We start from the raw sequence: 19,126 nt of genomic DNA, 5'->3' as shown, positions 1-19,126 counted from the left end.
GAATTCACTGCTGAGGAAGGGAATAAAGAAAAAAGAAGGAAAAGAAATGAAGACAGCCTAAGAGACCTCTGGGACAACATTAAACGCAACAACATTTGCATTATAGGGGTCCCAGAAGGAGAAGAGAGAGAGAGAGGACCAGATAAAATATTTGAAGAGATTATAGTTGAAAACTTCCGTTACATGGGAAAAGAAATAGCCACCCAAGTCCAGGAAGCTCAGCGAGTCCCATACAGGATAAACCCAAGAAGAAACACGCCGAGACACATAGTAATTAAATTGGCAAAAATTAAAGACAAAGAAAACTTATTGAAAGCAGCAAGGGAAAAACGACAAATAACATACAAGGGAACTCCCAAAAGGTTAACAGCTGATTTCTAAACAGAAACTCTACAAGTCGGAAGGGAGTGGCATGATATACTTAAAGTGATGAAGGGGAAGAACCTACAACCAAGATTACCCTACCCTGCAAGGATCTCATTCAGATTTGATGGAGAACTCAAAAGCTTTACAGACAAGCAAAAGCTAAGAGAATTCAGCACCACCAAACCAGCTCTACAACAAATGCTAAAGGAACTTCTCTAAGTGGGAAACACAAGAGAAGAAAAGGACCTACAAAAACAAACCCAAAACAATTAAGAAAATGGTCATAGGAACATACATATTGATAATTACCTTAAACGTGAATGGATTAAATGCTCCAACCAAAAGACACAGGCTTACTAAATGGATACAAAGACAAAACCCATATATATGCTGTCTACAAGAGACCCACTTCAGACCTAGGGACATCTACAGACTGAAAGTGAGGGGATGGAAAAAGATATTCCATGCAAATGGAAATCAAAAGAAAGCTGTAGTAGTAATACTCATATCAGATAAAATAGACTTTAAAATAAAGAATGTTACAAGAGACAAGGAAGGACACTACATAATGATCAAGGGATCAATCCAAGAAGAAGATATAACAATTGTAAATATATATGCACCCAACATAGGAGCACCTCAATACATAAGGCAACTGCTAACAGCTATAAAAGAGGAAATCGACAGTAACACAATAATAGTGGGGGACCTTAACACCTCACTTACACCAAAGGACAGATCATCCAAACAGAAAATAAATAAGGAAATAGAAGCTTTAAATGACACAATAGACCAGATAGATTTAATTGATATTTATAGGACATTCCATCCAAAAACAGCAGATTACACTTTCTTCTCAAGTGCGCACGGAACATTCTCCAGGATAGATCACACCTTGGGTCACAAATCAAGCCTCAGTAAATTTAAGAAAATTGAAATCATATCAAGCATCTTTTCTGACCACAACACTATGAGATTAGAAATCAATTACAGGGCAAAAAAACGTAAAAAACACAAACACATGCAGGCTAAACAATACGTTACTAAATAACCAAGAGATCACTGAAGAAATCAAAGAGGAAATCAAAAAATACCTAGAGACAAATGACAATGAAAAAACGACGATCCAAAACCTATGGCATGCAGCAAAAGCAATTTAAGAGGGTAGTTTATAGCTATACAAGCCTACCTCAATAAACAAGAAAAATCTCAAATAAACAATCTAACCTTACACCTAAAGGAACTAGAGAAAGAAGAAAAAACAAAACCCAAAGTTAGCAGAAGGAAAGAAATCATAAAGATCAGAGCAGAAATAAATGAAATAGAAACAAAGAAAACAATAGCAAAGATCAATAAAACTAAAAGCTGGTTCTTTGATAATCCATTAGCCAGACTCATCAAGAAAAAGAGGGAGAGGACTCAAATCAATAAAATTAGAAATGAAAAAGGAGAAGTTACAACAGACACCGTAGAAATACAAAGCATCCTAAGAGACTACTACAAGCAACTCTATGCCAATAAAATGGACAACCTGGAAGAAATAGACAAATTTTTAGAAAGGTATATAACCTTCCAAGACTGAACCAGGAAGAAATAGAAAATATGAACAGACCAATCACAAGTAATGAAATTGAAACTGTGGTTAAAAATCTTCCAACAAAAAAAAGTCCCAGGACCAGATGGCTTCACAGGTGAATTCTATCAAACATTTAGAGAAGAGCTAACACCTATCCTTCTCAAACTCTTCCAAAGAATTGCAGAGGAAGGAACACTCCCAAACTCATTCTATGAGGCCACCATCACCCTGATAGCAAAACCAGACAAAGATACTACAAAAAAAGAAAATTACATACCAATATCACTGATGAATATAGGTGCAAAAATCCTCAACAAAATACTAGCAAACAGAATCCAAAACACATTAAAAGGATCATACACCATGATCAAGTGGGATTTATCCCAGGGATGCAAGGATTCTTCATAATATGCAAATCAATCAATGTGATACACCATATTAACAAATTGAAGAAGAAAAACCATATGATCATCTCAATAGATGCAGAAAAAGCTTCTGACAAAATTCAACCCCCATTTATGATAAAAACTCTCCAGAAAGTGGGCAAAGAGGGAAATTACCTCAACATAATAAAGGCCATATACGACAAACCCACAGCAAACATCATTCTCAATGGTGAAAAACTGAAAACATTTCCTCTAAGATCAGGAACAAAACAAGGATGTCCACTCTCACCACTATTATTCCACATAGTTTTGGACGTCCTAGCCATGGCAATCAGAGAAGAAAAACAAATAAAAGGAATACACATTGGAAAAGAAGAAGTAAATCTGTCACTGTTTGCAGATGACATGATACTATACATAGAGAATCCTAAAGATGCCACCAGAAAACTACTAGAGCTAATCAATGAATTTGGTAAAGTTGCAGGATACAAAATTAATGCACAGAAATCTCTGGCATTCCTATACACTAATGATGAAAAATCTGAAAGGGAAATTAAGGAAACACTCCCATTTACCATTCCAACAAAATGAATAAAATGCCTAGGAATAATACTACCTAGGGAGACAAAAGACCTGTATGCAGAAAACTATAAGACACTGATGAAAGAAATTAAAGATGATACCAACAGATGGAGAGATTCTTGGATTGGAAGAATCAATATTGTGAAAATGACTATACTACCCAAAGCAATCTACAGATTCAATGCAATCCCTATAAAATTACCAATGGTTTTTTTTTTTTTTTTTTTTTTTTGCAGTACGCGGGCCTCTCACTGTTGTGGCCTCTCCTGTTGCAGAGCACAGGCTCCGGATGCACAGGCCCAGCGGCCATGGCTCACGGGCCCAGCCGCTCCATGGCATGTGGGATCCTCCCAGACTGGGACACGAACCTGTGTCCCCTGCATCAGCAGGGGGACTCTCAACCACTGTGCCACCAGGGAAGCCCTACCAATGGTATTTTTTACAGAACTAGAACAAAAAAATCTTAAAATTTGTATGGAGACACAAAAGACCCAGAATAGCCAAAGCAGTCTTGAGGGAAAAAGACAGAGCTGGAGGAATCAGACTCCCTGACTTCAGACTATACCACAAAGCTACAGTAATCAAGACAATATGGTACTGGCACAAAAACAGAAACATAGATCAATGGAACAAGATAGAAAGCCCAGAGATAAACCCGTGCACCTATGGTCAACTAATCTATGACAAAGGAGGCAAGGATATACAATGGAGAAAAGACAGTCTCTTCAAAAAGTGGTGCTGGAAAAATTGGACAGCTACATGTAAAAGAATGAAATTAGAACATTCCCTAACACCATACACAAAAATAAACTCAAAATGGATTTGAGACCTAAATGTAAGACCAGACACTATAAAACTCTTAGAGGAAAACATAGGAAGAACACTCTTTGACATAAATCACAGCAAGATATTTTTTGATCCACCTCCTAGAGTAATGGAAATAAAACCAAAAATAAACAAATGGGACCTAATGAAACTTCAAAGCTTCTGCACAGCAAAGGAAACCATAAACAAGACGAAAAGACAACCCTCAGAATGCGAGAAAATATTCGCAAATGAATCAACGGACAAAGGATTAATCTCCAAAATATATAAACAGCTCATGCAGCTCAATATTAAAGAAACAAACAACCCAATACAAAAATGGGCAGAAGACCTAAATAGACATTTCTCCAAAGAAGACATACAGATGGCCAAGAAGCACATGAAAAGCTGCTCAATGTTACTAATTATAAGAGAAATGCAAATCAAAACTACAATGAGGTATCACTTCACACCAGTTAGAATGGGCATCATCAGAAAATCTACAAACAACAAATGCTGGAGAGGGTGTGGAGAAAAGGGAACCCTCTTGCACTGTTGGTGGGAGTGTAAACTGATACAGCCACTATGGAGAACAGTATGGAGGTTCCTTGAAAAACTAAAAATAGAATTACCATATGATCCAGCAATCCCACTACTGGGCATATACCCAGAGAAAACCATAATTCAAAAAGACGCATGCACCCCAATGTTCATTGCAGCACTATTTACAATAGTCAGGTCATGGAAGCAACCTAAATGGCCATCAACAGACGAATGGATTAAGAAGATGTGGTACATATATACAATGGAATATTACTCAGCCATAAAAAGGAACGAAATTGGGTAATTTGTTGAGACATGGATGGATCTAGAGACTGTCATACAGAGTGAAATAAGTCAGAAAGAGAAAAATAAATATCGTATATTAATGCATGTATGTGGAACCTAGAAAAATGGTACAGATGAACAGGTTTGCAGGGCAGAAGTTGGGACACAGATGTAGAGAACAAACATATAGACACTAAGGGGGGAAAGCCGCGGGGGGTGGGGATGGTGGTGTGTTGAATTGGGTGACTGGGATTGACATGTATACACTGATGTGTATAAAATTGATGACTAATAAGAACCTGCTATATAAAAAAATAAATAAAATTCAAAAAAAAAAGAAAGCCCTCACTGCAAAAGCAACTTGAAATAAATGAACCTAACTCTGTGTAGTTGGTGGCATAACTACACAGAGATGAACTATTCCAAGATACTTTAAAACACAGTAACTTGTACAAGCCTAGTAAAATATACCCTACAAATGAAAAGAATGGCAAAAATATTAAACTGTTACTGTAATCACAATGTTGGTTTAATGCTGGTATTGTTTTCTAAGTGTGTTCTTTGAGTAGTTTGTGGTAATAAATTAGTAATTATGTTGATATAAATGAACACTTTTTTTTTTTTTTTTTTTTTTTTTGCGGTACGTGGGCCTCTCACTGTTGGGGCCTCTCCCGTTGAGGCGCAGAGGCTCCGGACGCGCAGGCTCAGCGGCCATGGCTCACGGACCTAGTCGCTCCGCGGCATGTGGGATCTTCCCAGACCGGGGCACGAAGCCGTGTCCCGTGCATCGGCAGGCGGACTCTCAACCACTGCGCCACCAGGGAAGCCCAACACTGGGATTTTTGTTATGGGAGAAAGGAGATACAAATGTAAGAGTGATGAAATTAAGTAAAAACCTTATAGTTCTGAACTTGAATTGTAAAAATTAATATGAACTTGTGATTTATTTTACCTTTTAAAAAATGCATATCCCCTAGTTCACACCTAGAAACGCTGACTCAACCACGTAGGAATAAGCACACCTATTGTCCAGATTATATTTCTAAATACCATCTCCCACAAAAAAGAATTGAAGGATCTTTGTAGAATGGTTGACTCCAGGTCTGAGACAGGAAATTTACAAGATGGACTTGGGTATTTATAACACCAGAAGGCAGACACTCTCTTAAAAATGAATGAAATGAGCCTGTCACTGCAAGGAAAACAAGTGACAGTATTTGTTGCAAATGATAAAATTTAAGATTTTGAGTAAGAATCACAATTTTGGAAAACTTTTGTCTGCCACCATGAGCTTGTATCTTCCCAAAACTAAAAGACTGTCTGTCTGATGAGATCGATGGTGGTATTGACAAATGTGATTTTTTGTTATTGCATAATAAAATGTGTCCACATTTGGAAGATCTGTAGAGCTCAGTGAACCAATATTTCTCAAACAACCAATAAACCTGACTTAAAAAAAAGTATACAATGGAAGGGAGGGATGAATGGTCTAAGCATTTTAATATTCACTTCGTAGACTGTTCAGTATTCAATTATTACATTATATGGAAAAAAACACAAATCTAGAACTTAAATTTTTAAAATGAGATACTAGTACATACCACTATAACAAAGAAAATGTAAAAGTCTGGTAAAACTAATTATTCAAGAATGTGGAGTAACTGAAACTCTCAAGCGCTGCTGGCAGGAGAGGAACTTGGAACAACTAATTTGGGAACCTGTTGGCAGTAGCTATTAAAGTTGAGCATACTCATACCACATAACCAAGCAATTTCTACTACTAGATACATAGTCATCAGAAATGCAAATATGTGCACCAAAAGACACGGAAAAAATGTTCATAGCAGAATTGTCCATAATAGCAAAAATAAACTTGAAAAAAATGTCCATCAGCAGAAAAATGGATAAATAAATTGTGATATATTCATACAATGTGACATACAGCAACTTAACGGATGGATTATTGCTATACACAGCAGGCCAGGTGATTGTCATATGTATGATATTGAATTAAATTAGCCAGACACAAAAACATAATCATACCATACGATTCTATTTTTATGATGTTGGAATTCATGATAATAGTTATATTTCAGAAGGGAGTAAAGATAGAGGGGGCTGAGTGGGGGTTGGGGTGCTGGTAATGCTCTCCTACTTCTTTACCTCTGTGGTGATTACATGATTCTGTTGATTTTGAATTGTTCAGCATGTTATACATATACGATATATGAACTTTTATGTATGTTACACTTGAATTAAAAATTTTAAAAATATGATTTGCATGAAGCAGATCATACCATACTTAGGGGAATTTTTCAGCTTTAAATCCATACATTAAAAATAACAAAACCTGAAAAACAATAAGCTATATAAGAAGCTAGAAATCAAATAGCAAATGGAACATAAAGAAAATATTAGGAGGTAAATAATGTTTAAAGCAGAAATCAATTAAATAGAAAGCAAATATACAAGCAAGAGAATCCCAAAAGCCAAGTTAGTCCTTGAAAGGCTAATATAATAAGCTACTTCCAAGTCTAACCAGGAAAAATGAGAGGTGACAATAACATCAAGATTGGAAAGAGGAATATCACTACAGATCCTGTAGATGTTACAAAGATCACAAAGAGGATATTATAAAAAACTTTATGCCAAAATATTTGAAAATTTACATAAAATTAACATATTTCTGGAAAAAGAGAATTCACAGAAATGAAACAAGAAGAATAAAAATATGAATATTTCTCTTACTAATAAAGAAATGTGATTTCATGATTTAAAACCTTCCCACAAAGAAAACTTAAGGCACAGAGAACATTCCTAGTGAATTCTACTAAATATTTAAGACAGAAATAACACCAATCTTAACAAACATGACCAGAGACTAGAAAAAAAGGAGAGGAAAAAAAACACTTCTAACTTGTTTAATAAGGCCAGCATAACCTTGATACCAAATCCTTAAAAGAAAGGAAAATGACATGCCAATCTCAAGTGATGTATACAGATGCCTAAACCCACTATTAAGATGTCTTAATTGGTTGTTTTTATTTTGTATGAACATCATTTTGATTCTAAACAAAACAGCTGTAATCTTTGCTTAAAGATTCTAAAGAATAAACATAATGTGCCTGAATTCAGAGAGTACATTTTGAGGTATGTCAATAGAGCTCAGCTATGAAAACAGTATATGTGTACATGGCAAACAGATGACTCTAGGAACAGCCAACAATTTGGGTTGGGACAGAAAGGCTTTTCTCTTTCTCTGCAGCATAGGAGACAACGTGAATGCATATTCATTCTTAGATTCCAAGACAAGTTCTATGTTTATAGCTTGAGGAAGAAATTCTTATCCTAATTCTTTTTCATAAATGCAGTATAAAAGAGACATGTGGTTTCCTGACCCATTCTCATCTCATCAATTAAAATTGGGAACAAGGTGAGCAACCACCTTTATCCTTAAGTTTTGGTTTTAAAGAATAATCCTTACCAATAAATTCCTTGCTTCCCATACTTTAATCAGAGTCCTAGATTGTGATTTATATTCATTTGACGTTCTGCCAAATGCTATTTCTGATAGTCACATTACACGCATTTGAGCAATGTAAAAACCTCTTAGTAATTTAGTCTACCTTCAGCCCAAGCCAGCTAAAGTGTACTTAGTCTCTGGAATATTATTTCCCTCTAACTGCAAATATTGAAGGCAACAAAAATCAATAGGTCATTAACATTATCAGATGTTGTCAAAACTTTCCCACTCATACATCTCCCAAAAGCACTGCTTTTCTTTTTTCTACTCAAGTTATAATGCTCTTTTTCTCTCCTTTTCACTAGTTTGAGGTTTTTGCATTATACAGTGAATACTATTGTGCTATCTATTTACATATTTTTTAATCTGAATATATATCATATACCTTGCACGCTTCCTTAGTTACTGCACTCTAAAGTTTTTCGGCGTGTGGTTATCAGCTTCAAAGTCAAAATAGATATAAGGAAACATCCAATTAACCTATGGGAAAGTCTACTTAAGGAATATACGTTAGCAAATAAAAACACCCAGAATGCCAAAAACATTCTACCACTCTGTTAACAAACAACACTGCAAAGGGGAAATATTTTATACTCCATAGATCCTGGCAAAAGAGAAACTGCCTTAATCCCTGAAGAATGATACACTAATAAAACATTGGTATGTTTAAAATATAATTTTCATGTGGAATTTTTAATAAAGTCAGTTGTATGCTGTTGTGCATTTTTGCTACATTTATATTTACTACCTTAAAAAATTGCCAATGCAACTAATTTTAAATAGTAGAGTTTACACCTCAGATACCATCAAAAAATTAAATTGTCTATCAAGAATTTTTTGTTTTTGTGGCACGCTCACTGTTGTGGCCTCTCCAGTTGCAGAGCACAGGCTCCGGACGCAGATTTGCCAATGCAACTAATTTTAAATAGTGGAGTTTACACCTCAGATACCATCTAAAAATTCAAATTGTCTATCAAGAATTTTTTTGTGTGTGTGGCACGCTCACTGTTGTGGCCTCTCCAGTTGCAGGGCACAGGCTCCGGACGCACAGGCTCAGTGGCCATGGCTCATGAACCGAGCCGCAAAGGATCTTCCCGGACCGGGGCACGAACCCGTGTCCCCTGCATCGGCAGGCGGACTCTCAACCACTGCACCACCAGGGAAGCCCTATCAAGAATTTTAACAGAAAAAATTGCCATGAGGCTCGTGTTGTCTACTTGTTGCACAGTGGGTCAATTTTGGTTATATCTGTTAAATATTAACAAAGAAGAGATATAGATAAAAGGTTTTCCTGAATTTCTTTTTTTCTTCCTGAATTTCTTAAGTTAATTTTTTTTAGTATTGTAAATTATACTAACATACACTCTAAACTAAAATAAGACAGAAGAGCTCAGAGTTAGAACAAAATATAAACACATATGCATCAACATGATTCTGTGTGACTCGGGCACACAGTTAAAATTATGAAATTTCACACTTTTCAAAGGATATATGTTTTATAAAACTGAAGCAACAAATACCTTATTTCTAGAATTCTGTAGTTGTTCTTAAGGCATTCAGTGAACACTATGATAAGCATTCTTTTCTAAAGAATCAAGATTGGATCAATATGCACTTGGATAGGAAGAAGTAAATAATAAATGCCTGTGTTGAATTACAAATACTACAGCTTTACAGAAGTTATTTTCCCCACGTTTTTATATATCAAACTTTCTATATATATAAGGAATTATCCAGCCCACAAAAATTAACAGACAATGAACAACCTAAAAAGTGAAATATCAACAATGATGGAAAAAGACTGTCCAACTGGATGAGTGAGATGGCACAATAGCCCTGCACGTCTAAACAGTATATCTCTGTTACTTTATCACTCACATAAGTTTAAAAATTCTGTGGCAGGGGACATTTTCCTCTGTCATTAACTGCATTTTTTTCCCTTTTAAGTAGATAATTTTCCTTCTAACTCTCAGATCCATTGATCTTCTTATCACTTACTTACGTTTCCTTTGTAGTCTAGTCAAAATGTTTCTCTCAAACAATTCCTGATTCTCAAACTGCATAGACATTGCTGGTATCCTTATCTCTCCTTGTTACAGAAAGCAATGAAATAAAAGAAATAAATGGTGAATTTTCTTAATAGAGTTTATACACTGTGTTTTGATACCTGAAATACTAACATTTTGTGCACCAATTTTCTCCCTTAAAATAAACTGCATTTTAATTTTCATTCACTGCAAAGTTCACAGTGTTATGATGTGCATCTCTACTAATCACTTTGTTATCTACAGGAACTGGACTCTTATTTAACCCCAGAATACAGCACTGAGATTTTTCATGCTACCTCTAGGACCAGAAAATCCCTGTTGTGTTGTTTCATGATTATATATCATAAGGAAGAAAATAATATGTTTGAAAATAGCCTTTAAACTCTTAACTATATATACACGTAAAGATAAAAGTTAAGTTAAAGTTTTTCCCTCTATGTTGAAGAGTGTTTCCAGCCAATTAATATATTCACAAATTTAATTATTCATTCATCAGCAAGTATTTACTAATCATATATATTGGATTCCATTATATCATGTGTGAATATTAATTATGCAAAATTATAATGGATGCAAATCTATTTTATTTGCAGTTAACATAATTATTTGAAGGAGAATAACTTATCCAATTTTCTCTCTTATTACCTAGAAGAGTAGAACATTCCCTTCGTTCCCTTCCCTAATTTCTGCACAACCTTTCTCTTGTATCCATGATCTCTATGAGAAGTTGGAAAGTAATATTGTAAAATTGCTAAGCCAATTGCTCCCACTCCACTCAGAAAGTTTTGAAATGCCAAACAGATAAACTGAGGCATAATTTAATTTTATTAGATGCATTACTCCCAAATATGGTATTTACTTACTTCTAAGTATACTGGTTTCTAAAATAATAAGAATATTAAATCCAAGTTGAATGGACTTTGAATGGTAAGTGCACCTTTGAACACACAAATGTTTCTGACATAACAATTACTCATCTGTCTTCTTTGTGAAATATATCAATAAGAACACAAAATAAAAGGTTGTCAAGTCCTATACCCAATCATCTTATCTTCTTTCTGTCAGTACAAATAGGTGTTTTGAGATATGCCTAGAATTTTTATATACTTACAAACACTGTGTGGACCTATTAGCTGTGTTTTGGAGTATCATTCTCAAAAAAGACTACTTTGTCAAAACGGGACTCATTGTAAAATATAGCCTAGAGAGTATGCTGCATTTCATTAAACGGTATAGCATTCACAATCCAATTCAACAGCTATCTCTACCACAAAGCCTCCTATGATTCCCTCCTCCCTGCCTAGATGTTCTCTCATGTTATCTCTCTCCCTTCTTTGAACATCCACTGCAATTTACTTTTACATGTTTTAGGTTAACAACATTTTTAAATCATGTATTGTAATGATTTGAATAAACGTCTCATCGTCCATGATATTAAGTTTGTATTACACAAAGACTCTTACATAATTTTCATTCTCACCTTAGGAATCAGAATGCCTTACACATATCTGTTGCTCAAAATACTTCTAATGAAGGGATATTTGCTTTAAGTAATTCCTTAAAGAAATTCATAAAAGGAATTATTTAAAGACACCCCAGGGGACTTCCCTGGTGGCACAGTGGTTAAGAATGCACCTGCCAATGCAGGGGACACAGGTTCAAGCCCTGGTCTGGGAAGATCCCACATGCCGCAGAGCTACGAAGCCCATGCACCACAACTACTAGAGCCTGTGCTCTAGAGCACTGAGCCCGTGTGCCACAACTACTGAAGCCTGTATGCCTAGAGCCTGGACTCTGCAACAAGAGAAGCCACCACAATGAGAAGCACGCGCACTGAAACAAAGAGTAGCCCCTGCTCACCACAACTAGAGAAAGCTCGCGAGCAGCAATGAAGACCCAACACAGCCAAAAATAAGTAAATAAAAATAAATAATTTTTTTAAAAAGACCCTCCAGTTTGTTTATTACCTGTACCAGAAACTTTGGTGCTTTTTTAAAAATTTTAGACCTTTATGCTATATTATTTTAATTGTTCTGTAATAGGTTTGAATTTCTTACCTTGCTTTCTCAAAAATAAACTGTAACCTTCTTGAGGCCAAGGTCAGTCTCTTTTAACGCCTATATCTTCCCAGAATCCTTAGCACAGGGGATGCTAAGCAGGAGCATTCAATTCATTGGATTAAATGTTGCCAAAGGCTCATCTAAGAAACATTTCAGAAATAGCTAGTGGTCATTTCCTGGTCAAGGGAATCAAATCCCATAAAATTTGCTTACCACGGCATTGACATTTGCATGATCCCTTTTCCTATTGTGAATCTGAATACAGGATATTGGCACATTCAGTCCTATCCCAGAGGCCAAATTTCTCAGGTCAGCAGCACTGTATTCCCCACGCAACAGCAAACTGTTATTGTCAGAACCAAGTCCCAGAGAGGCCCGACAGAGGTAGGTCTGAGAAAGTCTTTCGACTGTAGTGACATCTATTGTGGCAGATGTCATGCAAGGATTCAAAGCCATCTTGCTCCCATATCTCAACTCCTCTGGAGAGCGACAGCAGCTCTGAGAGCAATAACGTGGGATCTGGCTCAACTTGCTGCTCACAAAGAAAAGTAAGCACCCCAGAAATAAAAAGGAAATAACAGGCCAGAGCAATTACTAAATACAGGTTCTGGGCAGAAAGGTGCCCGCCTTTTTCCCAGCCATCTTCAAAGTCTGGAAGGACCCGAGGGACAGAGTTGCTCAACAGAATGCCCAGTGTGACAGAGGTGGAAAGTGATGGGTCTCTATGGTCCTGAACCACTACCACCACCCTCTGTTTAACTGCATCAGTGGGAAGAACTAAGCGAGCAGTATGGAGCTCTCCCATATCGGCTGAAATTCTAAAAAGGCTCGAGTCAGAAGCCTGAGAGATGTGGTAAGAAAGCCAAGCATTGGAGCCACTGTCTGCATCCTCTGCTACCACTTTTGTGACCAGGTGTCCTGTTCTGGCAGAGCGGGGCACAATTTCCACTGGGACAGAGCCATTTCTGGGCAAGGGAAACAAGATGACTGGAGGCTTGTCGTTCCTGTCTACCACAAACAAGTTCACAGTCACTGTTTCACTTCTGGGAGGAATGCCACCATCCTGGGCTTCCACTTGGAAGTGACACTCCCTGAGCTGCTCAAAGTCAAAGGAAATTTTGGCAGTGATAGCCCCACTGGAGGAATCTACTGCCACCAAGTTAGAGGCTGCCTGCCCTTCAGAGATAATATCCAACAGCTCATAAAAGATGACGCCATTCTTCCCCAGATCTGGGTCCTGGGCAAACACACATCCTAGGGAGGCCCCAGGGCCATTGTTTTCAGCCACAAGAAGTTCCTGTTTCGGTTGAGGAAAGTTTGGTGTATTGTTCACATCAGCAACTGACACAGTCAGTGTCCTGCGGGTGCTAAGTGGGAGCGAGCCACCATGTAAGGCGGTGATCAGAACCTGGTATTCACTGACCTGCTCCCGGTCCAACGGCCCATCAGTCAGCAAGCTGTAGTAGTTGTCAAAGGAAGCCTTCAGCTTAAAAGGGCCTCCAGTGGACATGCTACAAACGACCTTACCATTGGGACCAAGGTCCTCATCCCTTACACTAAGGAGAGCAATCACTGTGCCAGCGGCGGTGTCCTCGGAAACTGGACTGGAGAAAGTGGGGAGGTTCACCTCGGGATCGTGATCGTTCACATCAGTCATTTCCACCAGCAGTTTGGTGGTGCTGGCTAGACCGAAGGCGCCTTCATCCCTCGCCTCGATGTATGCCTCGAACAGCGTTTCAGGCGGACCTAGTGAAGCAGTAGCCCGCACTTCCCCATTTTTAGGGTGCACGTGAAAGTGGTGTCGCAGCTTTGCCTGCGTGCTATTGCTTAAGGAGTACCGGATTTCCCCATTGGAGCCTTCATCCGGGTCCGAGGCTTGAACTCGTAATAACACAGTCCCGTTGGGTGCAGTCTCTGGCACCTTGGTGCGGTATACTGAGCGCTCAAATACAGGTGCATTGTCGTTTGTGTCCACCACGACGACGGTGACTTGTGCGTCTCCGGAGCGCGCGGGCGGCCCGCCGTCCCGGGAGGTGAGCACCAGCCGGTGGGTGGCACGCTGCTCCCGATCCAGCCCTTTCTCCAATACCAACTCCGGGTATTCGCTGCCGTCGACCCGCGCACGACCCCATGTCCAGGCGAAAGTGCTGGCTGGGGCTCAGGCAGTAGCTTAGCACCCCACTGCTTCCCTCGTTGGCATCTTGGGCATTAGGGAGAGTAAAACGGGCTCCGGCATCAGGAACTCGGGAATGTGCAACTGCACGTCGCCGGCAGGGAAGTGAAGCGAGTTGCCGTTGGTGTCCAGGACGTGAACGTGAATCTTGTGCAGCTCCAGCGGGTCCTCCAGCACCAGCTCATAGGTCAGGACGCAGGCAGCTTTGTCCCCGCACAGCCGTTCGCGATCCGCCGGCTCTCTGACCACCAAGCTTCCGCTGGCCAGATCGACCTCGAAGTAGGGCTCGCCGTGGCTGGAAAGGAAGCGAAAGTTCCGCAGGGACAGAGCGGCCGCTGACAGCCTCAAGTCCTGGGCAACATTGCCTACGGCTACGCCCCGTTCGGTCTCCTCCGACACGGAGTATTCGAGTTGTCCCGCTGCAGAGCCGCAGGAGACCCACAAACATAGAACCGCCACCCTCCAGCCCACCATCCTCCCTCCCTCTCGGCGTCCTCGTTCCACCAGCGGTGACCCGGGACCATGCTCCGGACTCCCGGAGATCACAAGCCGTGGTTTTAAAAAAGAAAAAAACGAGGGCCGACCGGCCGCTGCTGCCGACTGGAGGTGCAGAGACCGCCGACGTTCGCCTTCCGAATACCGGAATTGCCCGGGGCCGGCCGGCTGCGAGCTAGGCTTGCTAGACTGGAGGCTTGGCAGCCGTCTGGGAAAGCGGAGCGGACCGGGTGCGGAGGAGTGCAGCGCCGCCTAGGGGTGCAGAGACGAGGTAAACCGCCGGCGTTGGGGAAGCGCGGTCTCGGTTCCCAGCCAGCTGGGATCTCGCCCCGCGCCCAGGCAGCGAGCGCGGGGCGGGGCAAGGAAGACGCTCCCAACAACTAATACGCCTTCCCTTAAACGGCGTTTCCTAGGACAACGCCCTGAGACCGCCGCGGTCTTAATGTCTACAACCTCTCCCTGAAGACAGTTTATAACTGGGGCTGAGCTCGGCTGGCGTTTCTCCGCGACTGCTTGAAAGCGGAGCGTCGGGTCCCGGGCGCTCGGACCCACTGACTCCCTACATTGCCCGCGGAGAGGGCGGAACTTCGACAGGAACCGCGGGGCGGAGGCGCTGATAGGCGGAACCGTGACCGTGAACCACGACACCTTCGAGGCTTAAGGAAACAGGAGCCCACAAACCAAGTGCTGGGATGCATTCCGTGCTGGATTCTCAGCCTCTCCGCTGCGGGTTTAAGTCTCTTCCTGCACCTTCTTATATCCCGGGAGCTGCCAAGATTTCAGTAGAGGCTACCAGCAAGAGGCAGATTGGGAAGCTTCCCCGGGATTCTCGCTTTTCAAGACACAAAAGTGTGCGAGCGCAATTCCGTTCCACGTTTCCGCTTTTTTGCGGATCAGCAGTTTCTCGTTCCCCAGGAGGCCCTACTGGGAGTGCTTTGCAAGCGGCCCCCGACGCTGTGGGCGAGGGAGGAGGTTAGCACCAAAAACTCAGAAAGATTGACAACTCATCCCCAAACAGGACGTGCAAAGTGAAGGGGAGAGAAACTACTGAGATACTTTACAGAGTGTGACCAGAAAACTGTTATGCAAATTTGCTCTCTGTAAATGTTTAGAAAACAGCACTGAGGTGGGGTAAGAACTGGCTTGATACCCATAAATTCTCCAGCTTTGTTTTTTGGCCGGTCTTCTGCACGGAAATCGGGACAGTGATCTGTTTTAAGAAAAACAGCTCTTGGCCGCAATAAATACTGCCAGATTCCGCCTAGCACCCAATAACCAGTGGCTTCTCCAGAGAGGGAGCAGAGCTGAAAAAGAGACTGACATTAAACACTAAATTCCTCACTCAAATCCTTCTTTTAATACAATTGCAGTGTCCAAAGCCCCAGGAACCAAAATTTGAAAGACAAAAGCCAAATAGAGATAAAGAATTGAAGCTTTCAGGGCATTATATTTCCTGGTCAGAAAACTGCCTAAAAGTGTCGATAATTATTGAAGCTGAGTACAGGACACATGGTGTTAATTACACAATTCTCTCAACTTTACTGTATGTTTGAATATTTCTCTAATAATTTTTTAAATTGTCAGTTAAAATGGAGGTGGGGGCAGGAGTAGATAGGCAGCTCCAGCTTTCTGGTTTTAACACTAAAAGTGGGATTGGTAACTTCAGTGTGCCACTAAGAACCAGTCTCCTCTGACCATCACAAACCCATTCCTTATTTCTTCCAAGGAAGTAGGGCAGGCTGCCACATAAGGCAATGTAAGTATATAGTAAATGCCCCTGACTAGTTTGTCTTTCCGAACTAGGGAACCAAAAAAATCATTGACGCCAAGTCTTGAATAAAATTAAAGCGAGAAACCTGTCAGCCCGTTGAAATGTTGGGAATCCTCATTAGGATGTGAAATAACTAATAAAAATTGAATTGATTCCTCACCAAATTTCAGAACCGAAACTGATTTTCTACTTCAGTGTGAGAGATTATTAGGATTTGCATTTTCTCAATTTAATGCTGCTAACCAAGCTAACTGCTTTGGGGTAAAAGGTTATACTTTTCGCTTTTCCATTAGCAGCAGATGAAATGCACCTGGAGAAATGTACTCAACTTTTGGAAGGCCCATGAATTTTACACCTGCAAGCAAGCTTCTTATTATCCCCGGTTTAGGAGGACAGTGAGGCAGGAGATAGATGGGCTCCAGGGTAGACATTTACAACTAGCCTCCTGCTCACACATCCTGGGGTTAGAAGAAGATGGGCTCCAGGCCGGACATTCATTACCAGCCCCCTGTTTACATCACATACAAGAGACAAATGGGCTCCAGAACTACATATTTATGACCGGACTCCAGTCTATATTTTGAGATCTGCACCTTGATGTAAAAACCAGCAACAGAAATAGGATAAATAACTGGACATTGGACATTTTTATGGCAGGGACCGAGTGGGACTAAACCCTGTTAAAAGATCAAGAGTTCATACATTTCCCATCCTTGGGGCAAGGGAAATATTGCACATGCTTAGAAAAGGCTCCTTGGGGGTCAAAAGGGAGGGGGCACCACCCCATAATATGTGATGCTAAGGCCATCCCATAGCCTCTGGGCTGTTGTGCACGCATGTTGGGGAGGGTCCTAAGGCAGGGCAGGTGTGGAAAAAGAAACCAGATAATTGGCCAAAGGTAAACAAAGACCCCGAAGAACTGCCATATAGATGACTTAACCACCTCTTTACTGAACTCCTCCTCATTAAGGAGGGCACCTACACCCTTTCTCTCCGGGTGTGCATCTCTGCCTTGCTTCTATCTTAACTAAGCAAACTGTGCTCTCCCACTTGTTGTTGGGCTGTGTCTCTAATAATAAAATTTGTCCCTGTTTTTACAGTTTTGCCTCTGTGAGAAATGCATTTTTCACTGGGAGCAAGAGCCAGGGGGTGTGACAGCTAGGATTCCTGGTTTTCATCCAGGCTACCCATGTTCAATTCCTGGGCAAGGAATTAAGATCTCGCTTCACGCCATCACTCACTTCTGCCTCTCAGAGATCAATAGGATGTGTGGGTGTGGATTAGGAAGTGGGGAGAAAGGAAAACACATACTGAGAATCAGCATGGAAAATCTTGACAAAAACTCTCCCCCATTCACACACTTCTCAGACTTTTGGCTTCCCTTTTCTCCTATTTCTGTTTAAACTGCCACTGATGTTTATTTTAAAAAGATTTACTTAGTCTCAGGAATAAGTAGATAGAGCTCTCCTAGTAGAATTTGTCCCACCATCTGCCTCCCTATCTTTAGGCATAACTGGGATTTGTGGGAACGTGGTATTTACTGACATAAACTGAAGTTTGTGGGAAAGCAATATTTGCTCATATAAACTGGGATCTGTGGGAAAGCAACATTTAGGAGATACTTGGGATATTTGGATATCCCAAAGATGAGAAAGTCTCAAGACTTTTTTGTTTTGTATAAGATTGCTAGGTGAATAAAATCATAAATTAACAAAACTTCTCTTTAGCAGAACCTTTCCTTTCTAGTATTTCATTTTGCCAGTTTATGGCATTTTCCATAGTGTCTCCTAATTCAAATATTTTCAAGTTTTTAATTAGGTGCAAGTACAAGTTTAAGTGGACTCTGTGCAAAAACATTGTTCTGATTTCTGCTTGGGTTCTATTGCAAAGACTGTTATTATAAAGCTCTCCCACCAAACTTGGCCATAATCTGTAAATTCAAGAGATTTCTAGCCATAATGCATAAGTTCATATTAGAGATATTGAAGCCAAACAGGAGAATAATCTGAATACCCACCAAAGAGTTTGTCAGCAAAAGGATATTGTACTTTAAATAAGATTTTCTTAGTGCTTAAGATTATTCCCTGGGAGTATGTTATGTACTTATGGGAACTAAATTAAAAGACTGAACATGACAATCACGTTAAGCAAATTTTCATCCTGTAAAATAGCTTCACGTAGTGTTAAAATCAAGCCTAACAGGGTGGGAGTTGTTTGAGGGTAGAGATCTGTATCACTCAATTTTGTTTCTTAAATATCCAGCTAAGCGTTGGGCATGTAAATTAAGTGGCTATGTATCTCGATACATAGCGGCCTGGCCTACGTCATTCATTGTTTCTTTTTTTACTTGAACACCTTACCAATAGCACACTGCTATAGAATTTCTTTCTCAAGTTTGTACTACGGAGTTTTTCTCCATAATATAATATCATTTAAAATGTCATAGACCCTTTTTCAGCTGCATCACATACCTTTTTTATGATGGATTAAAAACTAAAATTCACATCTGTTTTT

The 19,126-nt window shown here is 40.1% G+C and overlaps 2 protein-coding genes across 2 annotated transcripts in view; both read right to left on the bottom strand.

The window, feature by feature from the left end:
• The window catches only part of LOC132517141 (protocadherin alpha-C2), a 105,874-nt gene that overhangs the window by 62,656 nt on the left and 24,092 nt on the right, over positions 1-19,126 (bottom strand). Inside the window, exon 2 of the mRNA XM_060143788.1 lies at positions 8,266-8,285. Coding sequence (XP_059999771.1) covers positions 8,266-8,285 — 20 coding nt within the window. The remainder of the gene's footprint in view (positions 1-8,265; positions 8,286-19,126) is intronic.
• On the bottom strand, positions 12,363-14,820 carry PCDHAC1 (protocadherin alpha subfamily C, 1). The gene is given in 4 exon segments (XM_060146337.1): positions 12,363-12,749; positions 12,751-14,295; positions 14,297-14,403; positions 14,406-14,820. Coding segments are annotated over 4 exon segments (2,454 nt in total).

Source organism: Lagenorhynchus albirostris, chromosome 3 (assembly GCF_949774975.1).
Source record: "Lagenorhynchus albirostris chromosome 3, mLagAlb1.1, whole genome shotgun sequence".
Lineage (NCBI taxonomy): Eukaryota > Metazoa > Chordata > Mammalia > Artiodactyla > Delphinidae > Lagenorhynchus > Lagenorhynchus albirostris.
The sequence above is the reverse complement of the archived record's forward strand: the minus strand, read 5'-3'. Positions and strand labels throughout refer to the sequence as shown.